The sequence below is a fragment of the Chlorocebus sabaeus genome, chromosome 4 (assembly GCF_047675955.1).
Source record: "Chlorocebus sabaeus isolate Y175 chromosome 4, mChlSab1.0.hap1, whole genome shotgun sequence".
Classification (NCBI taxonomy): Eukaryota; Metazoa; Chordata; class Mammalia; order Primates; family Cercopithecidae; genus Chlorocebus; species Chlorocebus sabaeus.
In genome coordinates this window covers 13,513,926-13,533,413 of record NC_132907.1, presented here as the reverse complement: position 1 = coordinate 13,533,413, position 19,488 = coordinate 13,513,926, and the positions used below count along the sequence as shown (strand labels likewise).

The window sequence follows — 19,488 nt, the reverse complement described above, 5'->3', positions numbered from 1 at the left end:
GAGTTTTGCTCTTGTTGCCTAGGCTGGAGTACAATGGTGTGATCTCAGCTCACTGCAACCTCCACCTCCCGGGTTCAAGTGATTCTCCTGCCTCAGCCTCCCAAGTAGCTGAGATTACAGGCATACAGCACCATGCCCGGCTAATTTTGTGTTTTTAGCAGAGATGGGGTTTCACCATGTTAATCAGGTTGGTCTCGAACTCCTGACCTCAGGTGATCCACCCATTTCGGCCTCCCAAAATGCTGGGATCACAGGAGTGAGCCACTGCTCCTGGCCTAGTATATATTTTTAAATAATTTGAAAAATATTTTCGAAATGACTTAATTGATGTCCACCTTTCCCACATAGTCAAGTAGTGACTAAAGGGTAAAATTCGTAAGAGTCATGGCCTCAGCTACAGTTCCAAAAGTGATTTCAGAGATATACAGCTGGCTGGTTATGTAGAGGAATTTAGAAATATAACCATATTTTTTCTTGTTTGCTTCTACCAAATGTAGACAGTGTTTTTTAAGTCACTTGGTGAATGAACAATGCCAAATCTTACTTTGCTTTAATTCCCTTTACCTCACAAAGTCACTGACTAAAACATTCACAACGACAGATAGAAAATATAAAATTAGGCTTTATTCTTTTTAAATAAATTTGAAAAGTAGGCAAAGTAATGTCTTTGTAAGATAAAGTTTTCCTGTATATCTTCTCCTAATGATTAAACAATTTAACATATTTATTTTTTTGACTTCAGAATTTAGCAAGGTCTGTGAAAGTTAGAGAGTTATACGAGGCTTTGAGAGATCGTTTCATACATCCCCAAACTTAAGTGAATCAAAACCATTCAAGACTCATGATCATCTCTCACAGAATGTTATTAATTGTCTCCAGAGAGGGAGATGGAACATGTTTCCTAGAAAACTCATTCTAATATTCCATGACCTGCACTCTCAGATATTTTTTCTAATTAAGTACTTTGCATTTGAATTTGAACCCATGTTTTCATTTTTGAGTTGGAGACCAAAATCTGAATAACAGCCCTTTCTATTGTTGATCACAATTGTTTATTTTTCCCTCAGCATCTTCTCCAACTGAAACAATTTTCTTGTTTTACAGTTTCAACCTCCAAATTTCTAATCATTGATAGGTTCTTGCTTTGAAGTTTCATCATTGTTTTTCACATTCCTCTATTTATGATTAAGCTTGGAAATCAAAATGGTGGTCCAGAGAAGGCTACATTAATTCCCACCACTTTGTATCCTATCCTATATACTCATTCGCTGTTTAAATTGGCCTGCCCTTCTAACCTGTGGTTAGTTCATTATCTTTTTTGTGTGTGCCCTAGTTCATAATCTGACCACATGTGTCAAAACTAACCTTTCCCCAATTGGTATATTAGAAATGTTTCCTGTTTACTGAATTTGAATTTGTTAGCATTCCATCACTCATATAAGTTTAAAAAGATAGTTTTGTAATTGTACAATTGTAATTGTAATTCCACTGCTCCAATCTTTACAGTTTTCTAACCATGTTTACATTTAGTTGTGTATAACAAATTTAATATAGAAGAACCAAGTTAAAATTAGTCATTTCTCAATAATGTAGATAGCATGGGAATGAGTTAAATTGACTATCATGCTGCTAATAGGGGTTTTAAGTTTTATTAGGAAAATCTGTCTCATGTCTCGCAACAGAAGCAGAGAAGATGGCCCATAGGACAAAAATGCCATAAGTACAGTGATGTGAAACATCTGTGGGCAGACAGCTGCAAAGGTTGGAAAGGAACTTTTGTGGGAAAAGAATTGTGTTGATTTATGTTGGCTTCCTCAATAATAAAGTTGAAGGAATACTGGTAGTTTTCCAGAACCAAAACGTCTCCATGTGAATGCACCTATTGGAAGGACACTGTTAGAATAATCTGGAATTGTTTTTATCTTTACAATAGTCATCATGAATACAGTGGTATTTATTCTTAAAATATCTCTTTGTAGATTTGTGCTTTATAAAATTATTTCCTTTTCTGGAATGGCTGAAACAAATGGCACAGATCCTCAGATACACTGACTTGTGATCAAAATCAGCTGTTAAGTTGATGAAAAAGCCACCCAAACTGAAAAGGAAGTCTGAGGTTTTCCATTCCAAGTAGTAGAATTAATTAACTTAATTAAAAGCAGACCTTTTCTTTTTTTAAATAGGGCTCTAAAATTATTGAAAACCCTTGTTTTTGGAAACAAAGTCACATAAATACTGGCTTTCTAGAACAGATTCTCTAGGACATATTGCTACTACTTTATTACACAGCAGGACTAGAGGAAGGAATGCAACAGCAAACTCCATAGTAATAATTGACAATGAAATCCAGTTATTTAGTTTTAAAAATATGAGTCAATATTTAAAACACTATAAACATATTTTCATAGCATTGTAGAAAGTTGCTAGCAGAGAGCGTGGATTGGAACATAGGAAGCCTGGATTCACAGCCCCTTATGCAGTTGTACCTGTTTCTAAGTTAATTTCATCAGCCAAGGAAATACTCAGAGGGAAAAAGTAAATTTAGCTTTTTTGTTGTTATTAATAATAGTATGATTAAATTTTCTCTAATATGCTGTTTGCTAAGTATTTATATTATGTTTCCATGGGAACTCTTTCTGTACGTATCTTTTTACTATTTCCCCAAAGAATGCAGTTATAAGACAAACATGAAATTTGGCAGTTAAATGAAGTAATGGTTATGGAATTTCAGAGGATAGAGAATTGAATTAAAATAATCATCCACATTTTGGGTTTTTAAGTTGTTCCTGTCAATCAAAATAGAACAACGCTTCTTCCAGGAAATGAATGTAGAAAAAGCTTTACTTTAAAAAGGGGAAGAAAAGGTTATTTAATGTTTTTAAACTCCAATTCTTTTTTGGTTTAGTTTTGTTTTAATATTAGAAAGATAAATAATGGCAGACTTTAAAGAATATTTAAATGTATCATAATGTAAATAACCATCAAATGTTCATGATAAAATCAGTGAAGCTGAGCTTTAAAATGGTCTGGGGGAATGACCACAACTAATAACAGCTTGTGCCAGACAAAAAATAAGGAACCTGTTACAGCCCTAGTCTGATTTACAATAAAATCATATCCTTTTATGATTAAGTTTTTACAGAGCAAATGGAGCTAAAAGGTAGCCTGTTTTGTTGTTTTGAGGGCTCCTGTTCTGGAATTATGAAAAGTAAAAAAGAAGATACTATAGATACTATGGCTATTACATCTCTTTTCAGAAAAGGGCAAACAAGCATTTACTCAGAAAACTAGCTTTAAGTCCTATGGGATATAGCAAAACAGTAACTGCAGGTTTCTTCAGGACAGTTCTTTCAAGTTCAGTGGCAACTATTAATAGGTTTTTATTTTTAAAAATACTGATTTTGTTTATTAAAAAATAAAACAATCATTATATACTAGGCTGCTGCCTTTTCCCTGTGTTGAGAAAGAACCTTGTTTACAAACTGTTGCTTTTATATACAATTTAAATTTCTTTAAACAGGCCAGGCCATTCTCTGTAAATCTGGAGACATTATAATGCAGCATTTTATGATGACAAGTTACTTTATATTGCCTGAGCCTGTTCTTACTGATGCTCAGGGTTGTTCTCGGTGATTTGTAATTACAGACCTAAAATACATTATGTGGGTACTTTATTTCCTGTTCTACATTTGTGTTTCAGGCTAAAGTAAGCCTGAAAACAAGATCCTTAGGAGATACAAACAGAGTGTGTAGAACATAGAACAAAATGTAGAACTACAATAAATGCCAACCAGCCTCTGCCAGACACATTTTATAATTTATTAGAAACAAATCTACACCATGAAGTTGAAAGAAAGATGAAGACACATGTCCAACACCTGGGATCAAGTGAAGAGTGGTATTAAAAAGTTTTAATATCCTGTTTTTATGAAAGTCTCCACATTATGGACAATGTAATGGTTTATATGTAACTTGGACACATTTGATGTGGCTTTTTTGTTGTTTTGCAATCTGAGGCACACCCTCTCCTCTGAGATAACGCACAGCAACTTGAAAAGAAGGGAGTATGTGGAGAAAGCTAGAGGCGGGGTTCAGAAGCCTCCAGAAGAATAGTACTCAATTCTCCTGTGAGGCTTCAAATTGACACTGTAGTTTCTGGTAAATAAACAATCTACTGTATCCAAAATCTGCATTTATATTTTTGGGAGCTTTTCCTTATCTTGAAACTATATAATATTAATTTTCCTTAACTGATAACAGTCATGTGTACTTTTAGGTAAAAGCAGTGATAACCCTTATAACATAAAACAACTGATCAATTTATGACTATTAAGTGTTCAATTATCTGTCCCTGGGTCAATTCCAGCATAGTTTTAAGACTCCTCTCCATCACAGAACATTTCTGGGTCACCCCAAAATACTCCCTGCAAAATACTCAGGAGCACTTAACAAACACTGGGCATACAACTTTTTATTAGTGACTTATCTAATCAACTCTTTGAAATTATTTTCTAGCTAAAGAGGCTACAACCATCGATTTGAGTATCCTCGCAGAAACTGCATCACCCAGTTTATCCAAAGAACCACAAATGGTTTCTGATAGAACTACACCAATCATCCCTTTAGTTGATGAATTACCTGTCATTCCAACAGAGTTCCCTCCCGTGGGAAATATTATCGATTTTGAACAGAAAGCCACAGTCCAACCTCAGGCTGTCACAGATAGTTTAGCCACCAAATTACCCACACCTACTGGCAGTAGCAAGAAGCCTTGGGATATGGACGACTACTCACCTTCTGCTTCAGGACCTCTTGGAAAGCCAGACATATCAGAATTTAAGGATGAAGTGCTCCAAAGTACAACTGTCGTCTCTCATTATGCCACCGATTCATGGGATGGTGTCGTGGAAGATACACAAACACAAGAATCGGTTACACAGATTGAACAAATAGAAGTGGGTCCTTTAGTAACATCTATGGAAATTTTAAAGCACATTCCTTCCAAGGAATTCCCTGTAACTGAAACACCATTGGTAACTGGAAGAATGACCCTGGAATCCAAAACTGAAAAGAAAACGGTAAGCACTGTTTCTGAATTGGTAACCACAGGTCACTATGGATTCACCTTGGGAGAAGAGGATGATGAAGACAGAACACTTACAGTTGGATCTGATGAGAGCACCTTGATCTTTGACCAAATGCCTGAAGTCATTACAGTGTCAAAGACTTCAGAAGACACCACCGACACTCAGTTAGAGGACTTGGAGACAGTCTTAGCATCCACAACTGTTTTGCCTTTAATTATGCCTGACAATAATGGATCATCCATGGATGACTGGGAACAGAGACAAACTAATGGTAGGATAACGGAAGATTTTTTTGGCAAATATCTATCTACTACACCTTTTCCATCACAGCATCATACAGAAATAGAATTGTTTCCTTATTCTGGTGATAAAATATTAGTAGAGGGAATTTCCACAGTTATTTATCCTTCTCCACAAACAGAAATGACACATAGAAGAGAAAGAACAGAAACACTAATACCAGAGATGAGAACAGACACTTATACAGATGAAATACAAGAAGAGATCACTAAAAGCCCATTTATGGGAAAAACAGAAGAAGAAGACTTCTCTGGGATGAAACTCTCTACATCTCCCTCAGAGCCAATTCATGTTACAGAGTCTTCTGTGGAAATGACCAAGTCTTTTGATTTCCCAACATTGACAACAAAGTTAAGTGCTGAGCCAACAGAAGTAAGAGATATGGAGGAAGAATTTATAGCAACTCCAGGTACTATAAAATATGATGAAAATGCTACAACAGTGCATTTGACCCATAGTACTTTAAGTGTTGAAGCGGCCACCATATCAAAATGGTCATGGGATGAAGATAATATAACATCCAAGCCTTTAGAATCTACAGAACCTTCAGCCTCTTCAAAATTGCCCCCTGCCTTACTCACAACTGTGGGGATGAATGGAAAGGATAAAGAAATCCCAAGTTTCACTGAAGATGGAGCAGATGAATTTACTCTTATTCCAGATAGTACTGAAAAGCAGTTAGAGGAGATTACTGATGAAGACATAGCAGTCCATGGAAAATTCACAATTAGATTTCAGCCAACTACATCAATTGGTATTGCAGAAAAGTCAACTTTGAGAGATTCTATAACTGAAGAAAAGGTTCCACCTATCACAAGCACTGAAGGTCGAGTTTATGCAACCATGGAAGGAAGTACTTTGGGTGAAGTAGAAGATGTGGACCTCTCTAAGTCAGTATCTACTGTTCCCCAACTTGCACACACTTCAGAGGCGGAAGGATTAGCATCTGTTAGTTATAGTAGCACCCAAGAGCCTACTACTTATGTAGACTCTTCCCATACCATTCCTCTTTCTGTAATTCCCAAGACAGACTGGGGAGTGTTAGTACCTTCTGTTCCATCAGAAGATGAAGTTCTAGGTGAACCCTCTCAAGACATACGTGTCATTGATCAGACTCACCTTGAAGTGACTATTTCTCCAGAAACTATAAGAACAACAAAACTCACAGAGGGAACAACTCAGGAAGAATTCCCTTGGAAAGAACAGACTGCAGAGAAACCAGTTCCTGCTCTCAGTTCTACAGCTTGGACTCCCAAGGAGGCAGTAACACCACTGGATGAACAAGAGGGTGATGGATTAGCATATACAGTCTCTGAAGACGAATTGTTGACAGGTTCTGAGAGGGTCCCAGTTTTAGAAACAACTCCAGTTGGAAAAATTGATCACAGTGTGTCTTATCCACCAGGTGCTATAACTGAGCACAAAGTGAAAACGGTTGAAGTGGTAACACTAACACCAAGCATTGGGCCAAAAGTATCTTTAAGTCCAGGGCCTGAACAAAAATATGAAACAGAAGGTAGTAGTACAACAGGATTTACATCATCTTTGAGTCCTTTTAGTACCCACGTTACCCAGCTTATGGAAGAAACCACTACTGAGAAAATATCCCTAGAGGATATTGATTTAGGCTCAGGATTATTTGAAAAGCCCAAAGCCACAGAACTCATAGAATTTTCAACAATCAAAGCCACAGTTCCAAGTGATATTACCACTGCCTTCAGTTCAGTAGACAGACTTCACACAACTTCAGCACTCAAGCCATCTTCCGCGATCACTAAGAAACCACCTCTCATCGACAGGGAACCTGGTGAAGAAACAACCAGTGACATGGTAATCATTGGAGAATCAACATCTCATGTTCCTCCCACTACCCTTGAAGATATTGTAGCTAAGGAAACAGAAACCGATATTGATAGAGAGTATTTCACGACTTCAAGTCCTCCCACTACACAGCGAACAAGACCACCCACTGTGGAAGACAAAGAGGCCTTTGGACCTCAGGCACTTTCTACACCACAGCCCCCAGCAAGGACAAAATTCCACCCTGACATTAATGTTTATATTATTGAGGTCAGAGAAAACAAGACAGGTAAGTCTTTGCTTTCTAGACTGCCATTGAAGGCAATCCGCATTTTATCTTGAAAGTTACTTTTGGGAAAAAAAAAAATCAACATACCAAATGCTGCCATTAGAAGATAACTGGAGTGTGAAAAATAAATGTTTTAGCTTCATATATTTATACAAGAATTGGAAGAATATGTTAAACAATGTGGAAGAATGTTAGATACAATTTTATGTTAAAAGTCATAAGAAGCCCTGCTTTGTCATCTAATATAACCAAATCATCACTGTTACATCACTTCAGAACATGCAGAACAAAATGTTTTAATTTCAGTGTCTTTTCATACATTACTACTCAAGTGTAGCACTAGACTGTGTTAACATTCCATTGGTCTTTAACTATTAACCTTCAGTACTTACAATGTGGATGGCTAAAATGGTTTTGCATATCCCTAAGGTTAACAGAAAGATATTTAAAGGTTTGCTTTGGTTTTTCTTTTCCAGGATTTTACAGGTTTATTATATGACTTGTGTGGTGGGTAATAGGTCTCTAATGTAAGAGTTATTTTAATGTAAATGCAACATATTCTTATGCTGTTGTTTTGGGGTATTATACTGTGGTTTTATCTATTTAGAGCAAATACAACCTAGCTTAGTTGTAGGGAGTATTATAGTTTATTATATTACATATAATTTCAGAAGGTGGCTATGTATGCATTATCCTTGCTTCCTAAAAACCAGGCTGTAACGTTATTTTATGATTTAATTATTTTACCGCTAGGAATATTTGTGATGCCTTCTATTCCACTCAAATATTTTAGCTCTCTGACAGAACCCTTAAAAGCTGTTTGTTTACATTGATTAATACTTGCAGTTGTCATGATCAAATATGATTTATTGCTGTCTAAAGGTGAGACCCCACCATCTTTTACATTTGATAAGCTGAGTTGAGAATATATAGCAAATGCAGTTCAATAAATTAATTCAGGTTTGTCTCTTTCTAATTTAGAAATTAAGATCATGGATTTTTGTTAATTTGCTGTATTCTCATTTTCGTATAGAATTAAATGAGTAAGTATTCATGTTTTTCTTGACCTGGCTCTGAGAAGACAGAATAGAAGGATTTTTTTTTTTAAAGCAGGGTTTCTCTCTTACTGTTGGAATGTTCCCTTTCAAGTATCATTTTTCTGAAGACTGATGCTATCCTCATTAGAGTGCTCAGGAGTACACCTATTGGAAACAAACAAGTGGCGTTATTGTGAAGTGTGTTTGCATGTTGTGCTGTTGGTGGAAACTTCATGGCTTCTATAGGTTTCTACTCTCCAGAATTTTCCGTGTGAAAACTTTCTTGTCAGTGAATAGTAGAGAAGAGAACACACCCACAGAATATTAAAATTAATCTCCACTTCCCAATATAGTTTAAAAAGGTTAGGATTTGATCATGATTTTCTTGCTAATGATATTGTTTCTTGGAAATCATAACATATTTCCTCTTTTCTACATCCTTTTCCATCTCTCGGAACTGGTGTAGGAAAGAGAAAATGAATTGCCAAGAAGTCGGAATGAGGATTGCGTTAGTAAGGCTGGAAAAGAGACAGGAATATAACTATGAAAGAAAAAAAAAAAGTAAAGAGAAGCAAAAAGTAAATGACTACTAACACTTAGTTTCATAATTCAAACAAATACTTGAACGGATATGCAGATTGTTTTTCAATTGATATTATCCTGTTAGTGTAGATAATAAGTTGAATTGAATAGTATAAAACCCAGTAAAAATGTTCTGCATTTAAAAACTCTTCTAAGTGGGAAACTGCCAGTTAAAGTTAGGATAGTCAAATTACAAAATGGAAAAAGTGAAACTTGATCTCTCTGAAAGAATTGGCAGTCATCAGAAAAAAAGAACTAAGTTATAAATGGTTACTGGAAATGGAGGGTCTGAGTAAGCTAAACCTGAAACAATTTATTACAAAGGTGTATATTTATAAGCGAATTGTGGACTTGATTCAGCTAGACCTGGGAGACATATATAGGTGTTTCTTCTCCTTACTTCTGCTTCTAAAATGTGGAACTATAATCCACCTTCAAATTAATTTTGTTTTGTATAATAATAATGGGTCAGAAAACTGTGCAATACTTGGTTACTTCCGTCAGGCAGAATTCTAATGTGAGAGTGTGTGTATGTATGTACAGGGGAGGGGATGTATCTGTGGAATAATCACGTATCTACCTACCTACCTTCTTACCTACCTACCTACCTATGTACCTGTCATCATCTGTATTTTTATGTGTTCTGTATATGCTGTTCTCCTTAACTAAAAGCATTGTTTATTGTCTTCATAAGACAATGAAGTTTACTCACCTCTAACTGCTCACCTATACTAATATTATTTATTTTCTATGAGAAATTTTATCTTCCAACATTTTGAGCTTTGGCAAGGGAAAATCCTAAAGCAGATGTTCAATTAATGAGTTTCAAGGCAGGTGTATACCTTAATAAGGAAAAGTGCATATGTGCCTGGAGAACCAACCTTTTTATGTATCAAGGCACAGTTTTCCAGACTGGAAAGTCCTTGGTGCGTGTGTGAACTTGTATAAATCTATTCACAGGAATAGAATACACCTTTATATATACTGTATATCCAAGTAAGCAAAAATACCACCCATGCTATTCTAAACCCAGGCATTCAATAATTTTTTGCTGCACTCAGCGAGTCATATAAATCTTTTTTTTTTTTTTTTTTTTTTTTTTACTACTATGAAACAAAACATGCTACTCAGGACACACTTATGTTTTACTTGCTCAAATGGATCTTAATAGCAACTTACGGTGCTGTTGCTAGAGGGCAACTGTAGTTAGCAGTTAAAAAAATCTGAAGGAACTTTTCAGCTCATAAAAGTTTTATGAGCTGAAAAATGCTATGGGGTGTGTTTAACAGTGGTTCAGGGGATACTGAAAACTTTACTCCTGTCTATTTCAGGAGTAATTTGCACACCTGCATTTTGAAAAATTATTGAAAGGCTTTCTTTGTGAACATGCCTGAAGGCCAGAATTTGAAGGTGTAGGAAGAGTTTCTTCAACTCTAGACTTTTTTTTTAAAGAGCACTCCTCTAAATCATCTAAAATGTCACAAGGTAGTGGAACAGAACTGCGAATGTTTTTAAAAACTGACAAACAGGTATTTTTAAATCAAAGAATAATTTAGAAATGTATGGATATTAAATACCAACATTATTATGCAAATGCTCATAGTTATAACCTTAAAATAGGCAGCTTATTACCTTTTTTAACAGACAAATTCATATATGCTACTTACTATGTGTCAGACCAGGTTGATGCTGTCTTGTTAGGTGTTCTTTTTCCTACTGGTTTTATAACTTATATCTACCCAAATGTATGTGTGCAGATGCAAAGCAATATTAAATTAAATGATAGAAAGATTAAGATGTTGGTAAAATTATTAGTGTAATGCTATTAAAGATTAATTAGATTTTGAGAAATATACAAAAAGCTAAAGACTTATTGTCTAAATATGGTGTTATGGAAAGGATAAAGAACAAGGAACATTGGCTCTGAGGGCAGGAGACATCTGGGCAGATACCAATATTTACAACATTGATTGCAGAGTCATCACATTTTTTTTTTTTTTTTTTGAGATGGAGTCTTGCTCTGTCACCCAGGCTGGAGTACAGTGGGGTGATCTTGGCTCATTGCAATCTCTGCCTCCTGGGTTCAAGCGATTCTCCTGCCTCAGCCTCCCAAGTAGCTGGGATTACAGGTGACCACCACTATGCCTGGAGAATTTTTTTTGGTAGGGACAGGGTTTCAGCATCTTGGCCTGGCTGGTCTTGAACTCCTGACCTCGTGATCCACCTGCCTCGGCCTCCCAAAGTGTTGGGATTACAGGCGTGAGCCACTGCACCCAGCCAAGTCATCACTTTTTAGAAGGTAATATTTATTTAAGATAGTCTCATATAATTTTTTTAAATCACATATTTCCTATTTTTATAGAATTTTATAGAAAGTTTTAATTATAGAAAAATTATTTTCTGATTTGTTATTATGAGATCCAGGTCCTTTCTTCAAACAAAATGTTATTGAGAGCCCCCGTATCTTGAACAGACAAAAGAGTAGCTGTGTTGGTTAATGTTTTAGGGGGACATGGGGAGCCTCAGTCCCTTGGGACCTCCTCCTCATCTCCTGTGGTGGTTTCTAAAATAACATGTACCTAGAACACAGCTAGAAAAAGAATGATATCTAGACAATTCAAAATAAAGCAAAATCAGCGACTCATTCCTGAGAGAATTAAGTTATTAAAAGTAAAAATATTTCAAAAATTGGTCTGATTATCTGTATCTTTATCTCATTATAATGATACACATTTAACATTTACCTTTGAATAGCACTATGCATGGTGCTGAATAAAACACATTAAACAAATATTGTTTCAATCTTATTGATGCCTATATGTCATCAAGATAATATATAATGGTATGTCAGAGTCTCACATGTACGTGCAAAACTAAGTCATCATCAAATTCACACTTCGGGTTTGATACTTTCAGACCGCTTTTTCTATATGTTATCATGTCTAAACCTCAAAGATAATTTGTGAGACAACTAGGGAAAGCAGATAGGCAAATGAAGGTACACTGAGTTTGACATTCTTGGCATTGGGTCTAGCAGCCGTGGCCCTCTTTGGAGCATTGTTGCTATAAAGTGATTCTCTCCCCTGATGAGCTCTGAGAAAACAACCACCCCCTGCCCAATCGCTTAGGTACTGCCCTGTCTGTCAATTCCTGAAAGCGCAAACTCTGGGAAGACTGGTTTCTCATTGGCATTCTAGTGGTTTGTTAACAGTATATAATTTAGATTTGGTTGCTGCTAATATGGGGTACTATGCATGCTATTCAGATACCTGACATAGCAAGGAAAGCACGTGCGGAAATTGGTAGTATGTTATTCTGCAGTTCTGGGCAGCTTCTTTCCTGTAGAATTTTGGAACACATCTCTGAAAGTGGATCGGTCTGGTGCCTGCACACTTCCATGGTTCCTTTTCCTGAGCTCCAACTGTGGCTCTCTGCCAGAGAAGCACATTTTTCTGCAGAGAATTAGGATGGCTTCCCCCATCTCTCAAAGGACTGTCCCTTTTCTAGAAAAGAATCAAGTTCCTCTTCTATTAGTCAGATAAAAGGGAGGAGAATGTTTGTCTTCCTTTCCTTTCTGTAGTGTTAAGAAAATAAAATGACTGTAATGATTCTAAATTATCAGTGAGCTTAACACTATACTATAGACCAAAGATTACCTTTTAAAAAAGTCCTTTGAGGTGAAATATTTTGTATATATAACAAATAGGTGCACATATAAACACACACATATAGAATCTCAATATTTTAACACTTCTTTGAGTAGTTTTACTAACCCACTAGCCTTGAGGAAAAAGTTAAGAAATTGAAAGTGTTTTCTTCAAAGGTTGAGGTTTAACAATAAAAGGTGTTACTTTGATAACCAAAAGGAACTTTATCTTCTTCCTAAAATGAAACAATGCCTATTCTGAAAATGGCACTTACAGTTACAATTTGCCATTATCAAAGCTACCACTGAGGTAGGGACATTATCTAAAACAAATACCACTTAGCATTTATTGGCAGTTACCTTGAGAGAGACCCATGCACCATCTTCTAGCAGAGCACAGTCAATCAAATCACCTTCAGGTAAAGCTATAGCATGTCTAGTCATTTGACAGATATTAAAGGTGGTCATAAAAGAAACATAAACCATAGGCTGTGCTCCTAAGGCCTTTAAGTGCATATTGGCCAGCTAACATTAACACAGTCAAATACAATTGCCATACTAAAACATATAGTTACACAGTAGGTAGTATGGTATGACCGATTGTGAACGATAGGTGAGGTCAGAAAAGGAAGGAATCAATAATGGCAGGAAGTTACAGAATATTTCATGAGAAGGAGGAGACTTATGCCAGTCTCTGTTGGAGGGATAGATTACAATCCAATTATGAGAGGCCAGTTATTAGCCAATTGCTTCCCAACTTAGGCTCACCAGTGGGGTTAAGGAGCCCCAAGTATAAACAGCTGTTTTTCTAAATAGAGCTTCTAAACAGCTTCTGAAGGAGGCCATGTCCTCCCAGCACTATTTGACATGGCCTGCTTCAAAAGCTGAGTACCTTCATAGGCTTCACTCAGAAACTAGTACAGTTTCTGGAAACCAGCGTTATTCTCCCAGCTTCTTGAGGAAGGAGTGTTCTCACTTTTCTGAGCTTTAGTGATTCATACATTTTGATAAGACAGCATGTTCTGTGGGTTAAGTACATTTACCTTTTCAGAATATATTCCCATGAAGTATCATGGTTCAGAATTACACACTTACAAAGTTAAATGGCATAAAACTACTTTGTAAAAAGTGCTTACACCCTCTAAAAGGTGATTTAAAGGTTTATAACATCTCAATTCAAGTGAATACTGAATCAGTAAGATTATAGAGCAGGTGCTCTAAGTTAGGGAATCTGGAGTCAGTCTCTCCTTTGCTTATGTGCAATGTGGACCCAGGGATTTCTCAGTTTTTCTGTCAGAATTTTTAACATGGTAAAATGGCTATTACTATATGGTATGATATTTCCTAAACTTTGACACATACTCTTTCTCCAAATCACAGGGTTTATGAAACAAAGATACACACACACACACACACACACACACACACACACACACACAGATAATATACAGATACATTTTTTCTAATTTATTTAACAGTCAAATAATGACAATATACTAACTACAGTAGAACTGGATATTTTTGAAGTAGATTCTAGTTAATATTCTGAACCAACATTGCCATGTAGTTAGTTTGTTTCATAGGATACGTGGAAGAGGCGGTTAATGTGGTAGAAAGAGCCTTTGGAAAGAGACCTGGATTCACTGTCAACATTGGTACAGGAGCCACTCTGTATCCACAGTTCTGCATCCTCTGATTTGACCAAACATGGATAGAGAATATTTGGAAAAAAAAAAAAAAAAGCACCACAATAACAAAGAACAATACAACAATAAAAAATAACACAAATAAAACCCCAACACACTATAATAACTATACAGCATTTATATTGTATTAGGTATTATAAGTAGAGACAACTTAAAGTATATGTATATGAATGTATGTATAGGATTCCTGCAAATACCGTGTCATTCTATAGAAAGGACTTGAATACCATGGATTTTGGTATCTTTGGGGGTCCTAGAACCAATCCCCCTTGGCTATGGAGGGATAACTCTATTTACAGTCTGTTTGGTCTTGTATAAATTACTTAACCTGCACAGGCCTCAGTGGTTACATAATTAAAAATTTATAATAATACTACAACCTCACCACATTGCTTAAAGAAGGGGATCTCAGAGTGATTGCCACGTGCAAGTCGCTGTGACAGGTATTTCACACATTTAATACTCCTTCAGTGACTAGAAAGCACCAAGCACAGTGCCTGATACATAGTAATGACTTAGTACAAATTAATCCCCTATGGGCTTTAAAAATTATTTCATTTCCAACTTCTAAGTACAGGAAAATATAGACTGTTTTGTACTAAATAGGTAAAAGCCAAATGATCTTAAAATTCAAGATCATTTATGCCACAAGGAGTCAAGTATAATTGTACTTTAGTGTCTGCTTGACTGAAATAACTTCTTAAAATTTGAACCTGACATAGGTTGTGTTTTTTTGGGTGGTGCCATTTTGGGTGCAAATCAGAAGCAGCTGCAGCCCTTATTTAAAATTTAAATGTAGTATTGGCTCTATAGGACCTAAGAATAGAATTTATTAGCTTTTTGCTTTTTCTCAGGTGTGAAAGTTGGGCTTATGATTTTGATAACTACCAATTTAATTTTTTTCTCATAAAAATCATTTTACAAATTCTCGATACATTTCCCCAGGTATTGGGCCTAGCTTCTTGCATATTTATAGAATGGATGGACATTCCCTGCTGTCTTTTTGTTGTTGTCAAGGAAACCCCCAGTTCTCTACACAGGGATTACATTCTTCTTTCTTAATAGCTCTTAGATCGTTCATTTGTGCAATGAATAAAAAATGTATTCACAGGTCCAGACAGTGTTCAGAACTTTTTTGGTGGGTGAGGGGCGTAGCTAAGGGGAGAGACGTGCCTGGTGAGAGGAGCAATAGGAATAAAAGAAAAGGAAAAAGAAATGCTTGCTGAGGTTCCATTTTAATGAGGTAAAGCTGAAAAATTTATGCTTTAAAAAAGACATTGCCTATTTTTGTCAGTTTAGAAAGTGTATAACATTACTTTTCATTGAGGCCAGTGTTTCATGTACAAAAATGTTAGTTATTAAGTGGCTTCGTTAAGAGAATGGTTCCAAGAATGGGGCCCAGGTTGGTGGGAGTGGGATGGACGAGGGAGTAGTGATATGTTTTAGTAGAAACTATTTTCTCATTTCTATTGAAGTATTCTGAATTTTTTACAACCTAATTGAGGTGATATAAAATACGAAAATATTCCTTCATCCTGGGGCATCATGTGGACATCTGAGAACTCACTGATTACATTAAAAATGGTGTTCCTTAGAGAGAGAGTGCCAGTATTTAGACCTTTTGAGTATGAATCAGGAGGGAAACACACATCCATTGACAAGAAGATGGATATAATTATTTTTTAAGAGTGATTTGATCCTTTGGAGGAAAATAAATTCTGGTGGACCTTCTAAGTAACTGCTAGAATGATTGGGTAATGTATCCAGCTTTTGATTCTCCATAAATAATGTAAGTCTTAAAAAGGAGATTTTAAACTAGAAAAAAGGAATCTCTGGAGTGAGAGGAAAAGTTTGATTGTATTTCAGTATCTATGTCTATGAAAAGTTGATACACGGTGTCACTGTGTCATACCCAAACTTGCTTATACACATGTATAACCAGTACACAGTAAGTACCGTGACTGGCTTTTAGTGATTTTATCTTTTTACCTTGTAGTACAGTCTCCCCGGTGTCTCACAAGGGTAGTTTACTAACTTTGGCCATGTGCTTCATATAGTAGGTTTCTGGAGGCTTTGTTTTTTCTAAGATGGGAAAGGGAAAAGGTAATGTATTTTTCTGAAGAGTATATTGGAATATAGTATAATCATCATTTTCACTATGCTGCACTTCGGGACGGCTGTCTATTGTATTTTTTAAATAAGAAAACAAAATCTTTTTGTTATACATTAAAATAAAATTCATTTTAATAAAGAAATGTGATCCTAATATATCTCTGCTGAGTAGATTGGTATACATTTACATTTAATTAAAAACTCTTAAACTTAAATTGTAAAATTCCCCAAAGAGAACGTGAACTTTAACCAGCTGCCTATGCATCTTAGCAACTATGTTTTGTGTCTGGTAACAGTATGACTGGAAGACTTGTGCTCTGTCTACAAAACTTTCTTATGAAGTACTTAAAAATACTTGGTGAATAATTTGAGGTCAGCTAGCAATAAAGCTTTGTGTGAAATGTCATTAAAAAAGCCTATTAACCATGGTACTGGTATATTCAAGTCAAGCTGTTAAAATACATTCATATAAACATAGAAAAGATTATGCATACACTCTGTAGAGTTCTGTGGTTTGACTCTTGAAATCCAAATAAAAGTTATATTGCTTTTTGAGTAAAATTCTAGAATAGAGCAGTCTTTTATAAGACTAAGAGCTTCATCTAAGAGCTTGGAATGTCAATTACACCATTGGGTTGCTCTGTTCCTGCGAAATAGAGCAGATCACCATTTCGGAATGAGATACCTCCTCTCACAATAGCACAGGTGTACCCTCCACCCCCTTACTATACACCACAAAGAAACGTTTCTGGTTTACAATAATCTCTGTTGAGATTCTCTAATAACGTGTGTGGTGGGTGGAGGTGGTGACAGGAAATGGGAATGAAGAGGTAATTTCAGAGGAAGAATAAACTAAGGGGGCAAGTAGGATTTGGTAAGATGCAAGGGGTTAGTGACAGACATTTGGGTAACAGGGCAGGGAAAAATTTATCTGCATATATTAATAGTAGATAGGTTTTATATCCCACCTCTCCCTGCTATGAGATGTTAAAAGTATGGGAAGAAATAAACTATACTGATAGAATAAAATTTAGATTGTATGTATAAGAAATGTCAGCAGAAAATTTTAACTTTAAAACCCTAGGTAATTAACATTTCTCTCTCCTTCAAACTGATATTAAGAAATCCAGCCAGGTGCAGTGGTACACACCTGTAATCCCAGCACTTTGGGAGGCTGAGGCAGGAGGATTGCTCAAACTCAAGAGTTTCAGGCTCCCTGTAATGGTGCCCCTGCACTCCAGCCTGGGCGACAGATCAACACCCTGTCTAAAAGAAAAATTCAATAAAACCATTTGCAAGTTGTCACGACTTATTTAAAGAATAATAATGGTTGCTTAATTGTGAGACTATTACTTTCAGAAAAAGGAAAAAAATCATTTCAACTCCCATTTTGCATATTTTTTGAAATTACAGAATTCCGTTTAGTAGACAGTTTTTTTTTTTTCTGGGGATCTAATATATGACATTAAGACTGTAGTTAATAAAATTATATTGTATGAGGGATTTTGTTAAATAAGTAAATTTCAGTTGCTCTTCTCACAAAAAGATGGTATATATGTTAATCTGCTTCCTTTTACCATCTATATATATCCCATAACATCATATTGTAAACCTCAAATATACAATAGAGTTTATTTTAGAAAAAGAAAATTTCTATCATACTTATTAAATGAGCATATTATTTTATTTATATGTAGATTTTCTTCTCAATTACTTAATTTATTTTGATGTGCTGCCAGCTTCTTGATGAGAAACGTAAGATGAAACTGCATAATACATTTCTGTTTTCTATCATTTCGAAGGCAAATCAGATCAAATAGTTGCGAGGTGGGTGGAGAAAGGAATCCTAACCTAAATTCAATGATTGGTACATTTGCAAAAAGTACATTCAGGAAGTTTCCCATTAAAATAGGGGAAAAGAGTGTAGTAAGGCCAGTTCTCTAACTTACTGGCAGGAACATTTGTTTTAGAGAGAGAGAGAGAGGAAGGGGTCAAGGAGAGACTTGGAAAGTACACTTGGGTCTCTCTGAAGTTGACAAAAGAGTGTTTATCCTAGGGTCTGATACATAACAGGCACTTAGTAGATTTTGAGAAATCAATTAACGCCTGAAGAGATACTACATTCAGGGCATGCATGGTTGTGGTTGCAGTGAATTTCATTTTGTGTGCAAAAACCAATATGAAGCAATGCTGTGTTTGTGCAATGTATGCAAAAGTTCTGTCTCTGATATGCTTGTACTGCTGTGATTGAAACATTATCATATTTATTTAGGTTGGAAAATGGAATTTACTACATCAGACAGTTGGGCTTTTGGTGCAAAATTCTGGTATGATGATAGTCTAAAACGGCAAGGAAATCCATATAGATCTATGAGCAATTGGAAGTGTTAGAGTTCTTGCTCTGAGTAGAACATGAACTAAAAGAATACTGTACTTTGTTAATTGGAGCTAAAATCAGAAACTATAAAGTGAATGCCATAGTCTTTAGTAGAATTAAGTATTCTTAATATGAGTTGATAGTTAGCTAAATTATTGTATAGTGCTGATTTACAATTAGAGTTCTTCTTTATTTTCTTTCCTGGAAAAACAAAACAAACAAACAAACAAACAAAACATTTCAGTGAGCATTATGACCATCCATCAGTTTCTTACCATACTGACATGTGACATGTTGGCATAGCTTTGTGTCTTCTCTCTCTGCTTTTCTCCACCCCACTTTTTTTAGAGCCACAAACATACTTGACAGAACTTCCATCTGTAATTACTCAATAAGAAGATCATGAGATATGTCTGTATCAGTCTTATTTTTTTAAAGTAAAGAATTTACTTAGAAACCCAAGTAAATCTATAATAGGAATGAGTGTTTTTACCCTATTCTTGGCCTAGGAGTTTGTAAATATACAATATTGATCAGATATTTCCTTATTTA

General features: G+C 35.7%; 1 protein-coding gene across 2 annotated transcripts in view; it reads left to right on the top strand.

Moving 5' to 3' along the window:
- The window catches only part of VCAN (versican), a 110,939-nt gene that overhangs the window by 43,049 nt on the left and 48,402 nt on the right, over nucleotides 1-19,488 (top strand). The window contains exon 7 of one of the 2 annotated variants that reach the window (XM_007977392.3): nucleotides 4,516-7,476. The exons of the other annotated variant lie outside the window; for it this stretch is intronic. Coding sequence (XP_007975583.3) covers nucleotides 4,516-7,476 — 2,961 coding nt within the window. The remainder of the gene's footprint in view (nucleotides 1-4,515; nucleotides 7,477-19,488) is intronic. 2 annotated transcript variants of the gene reach the window in all.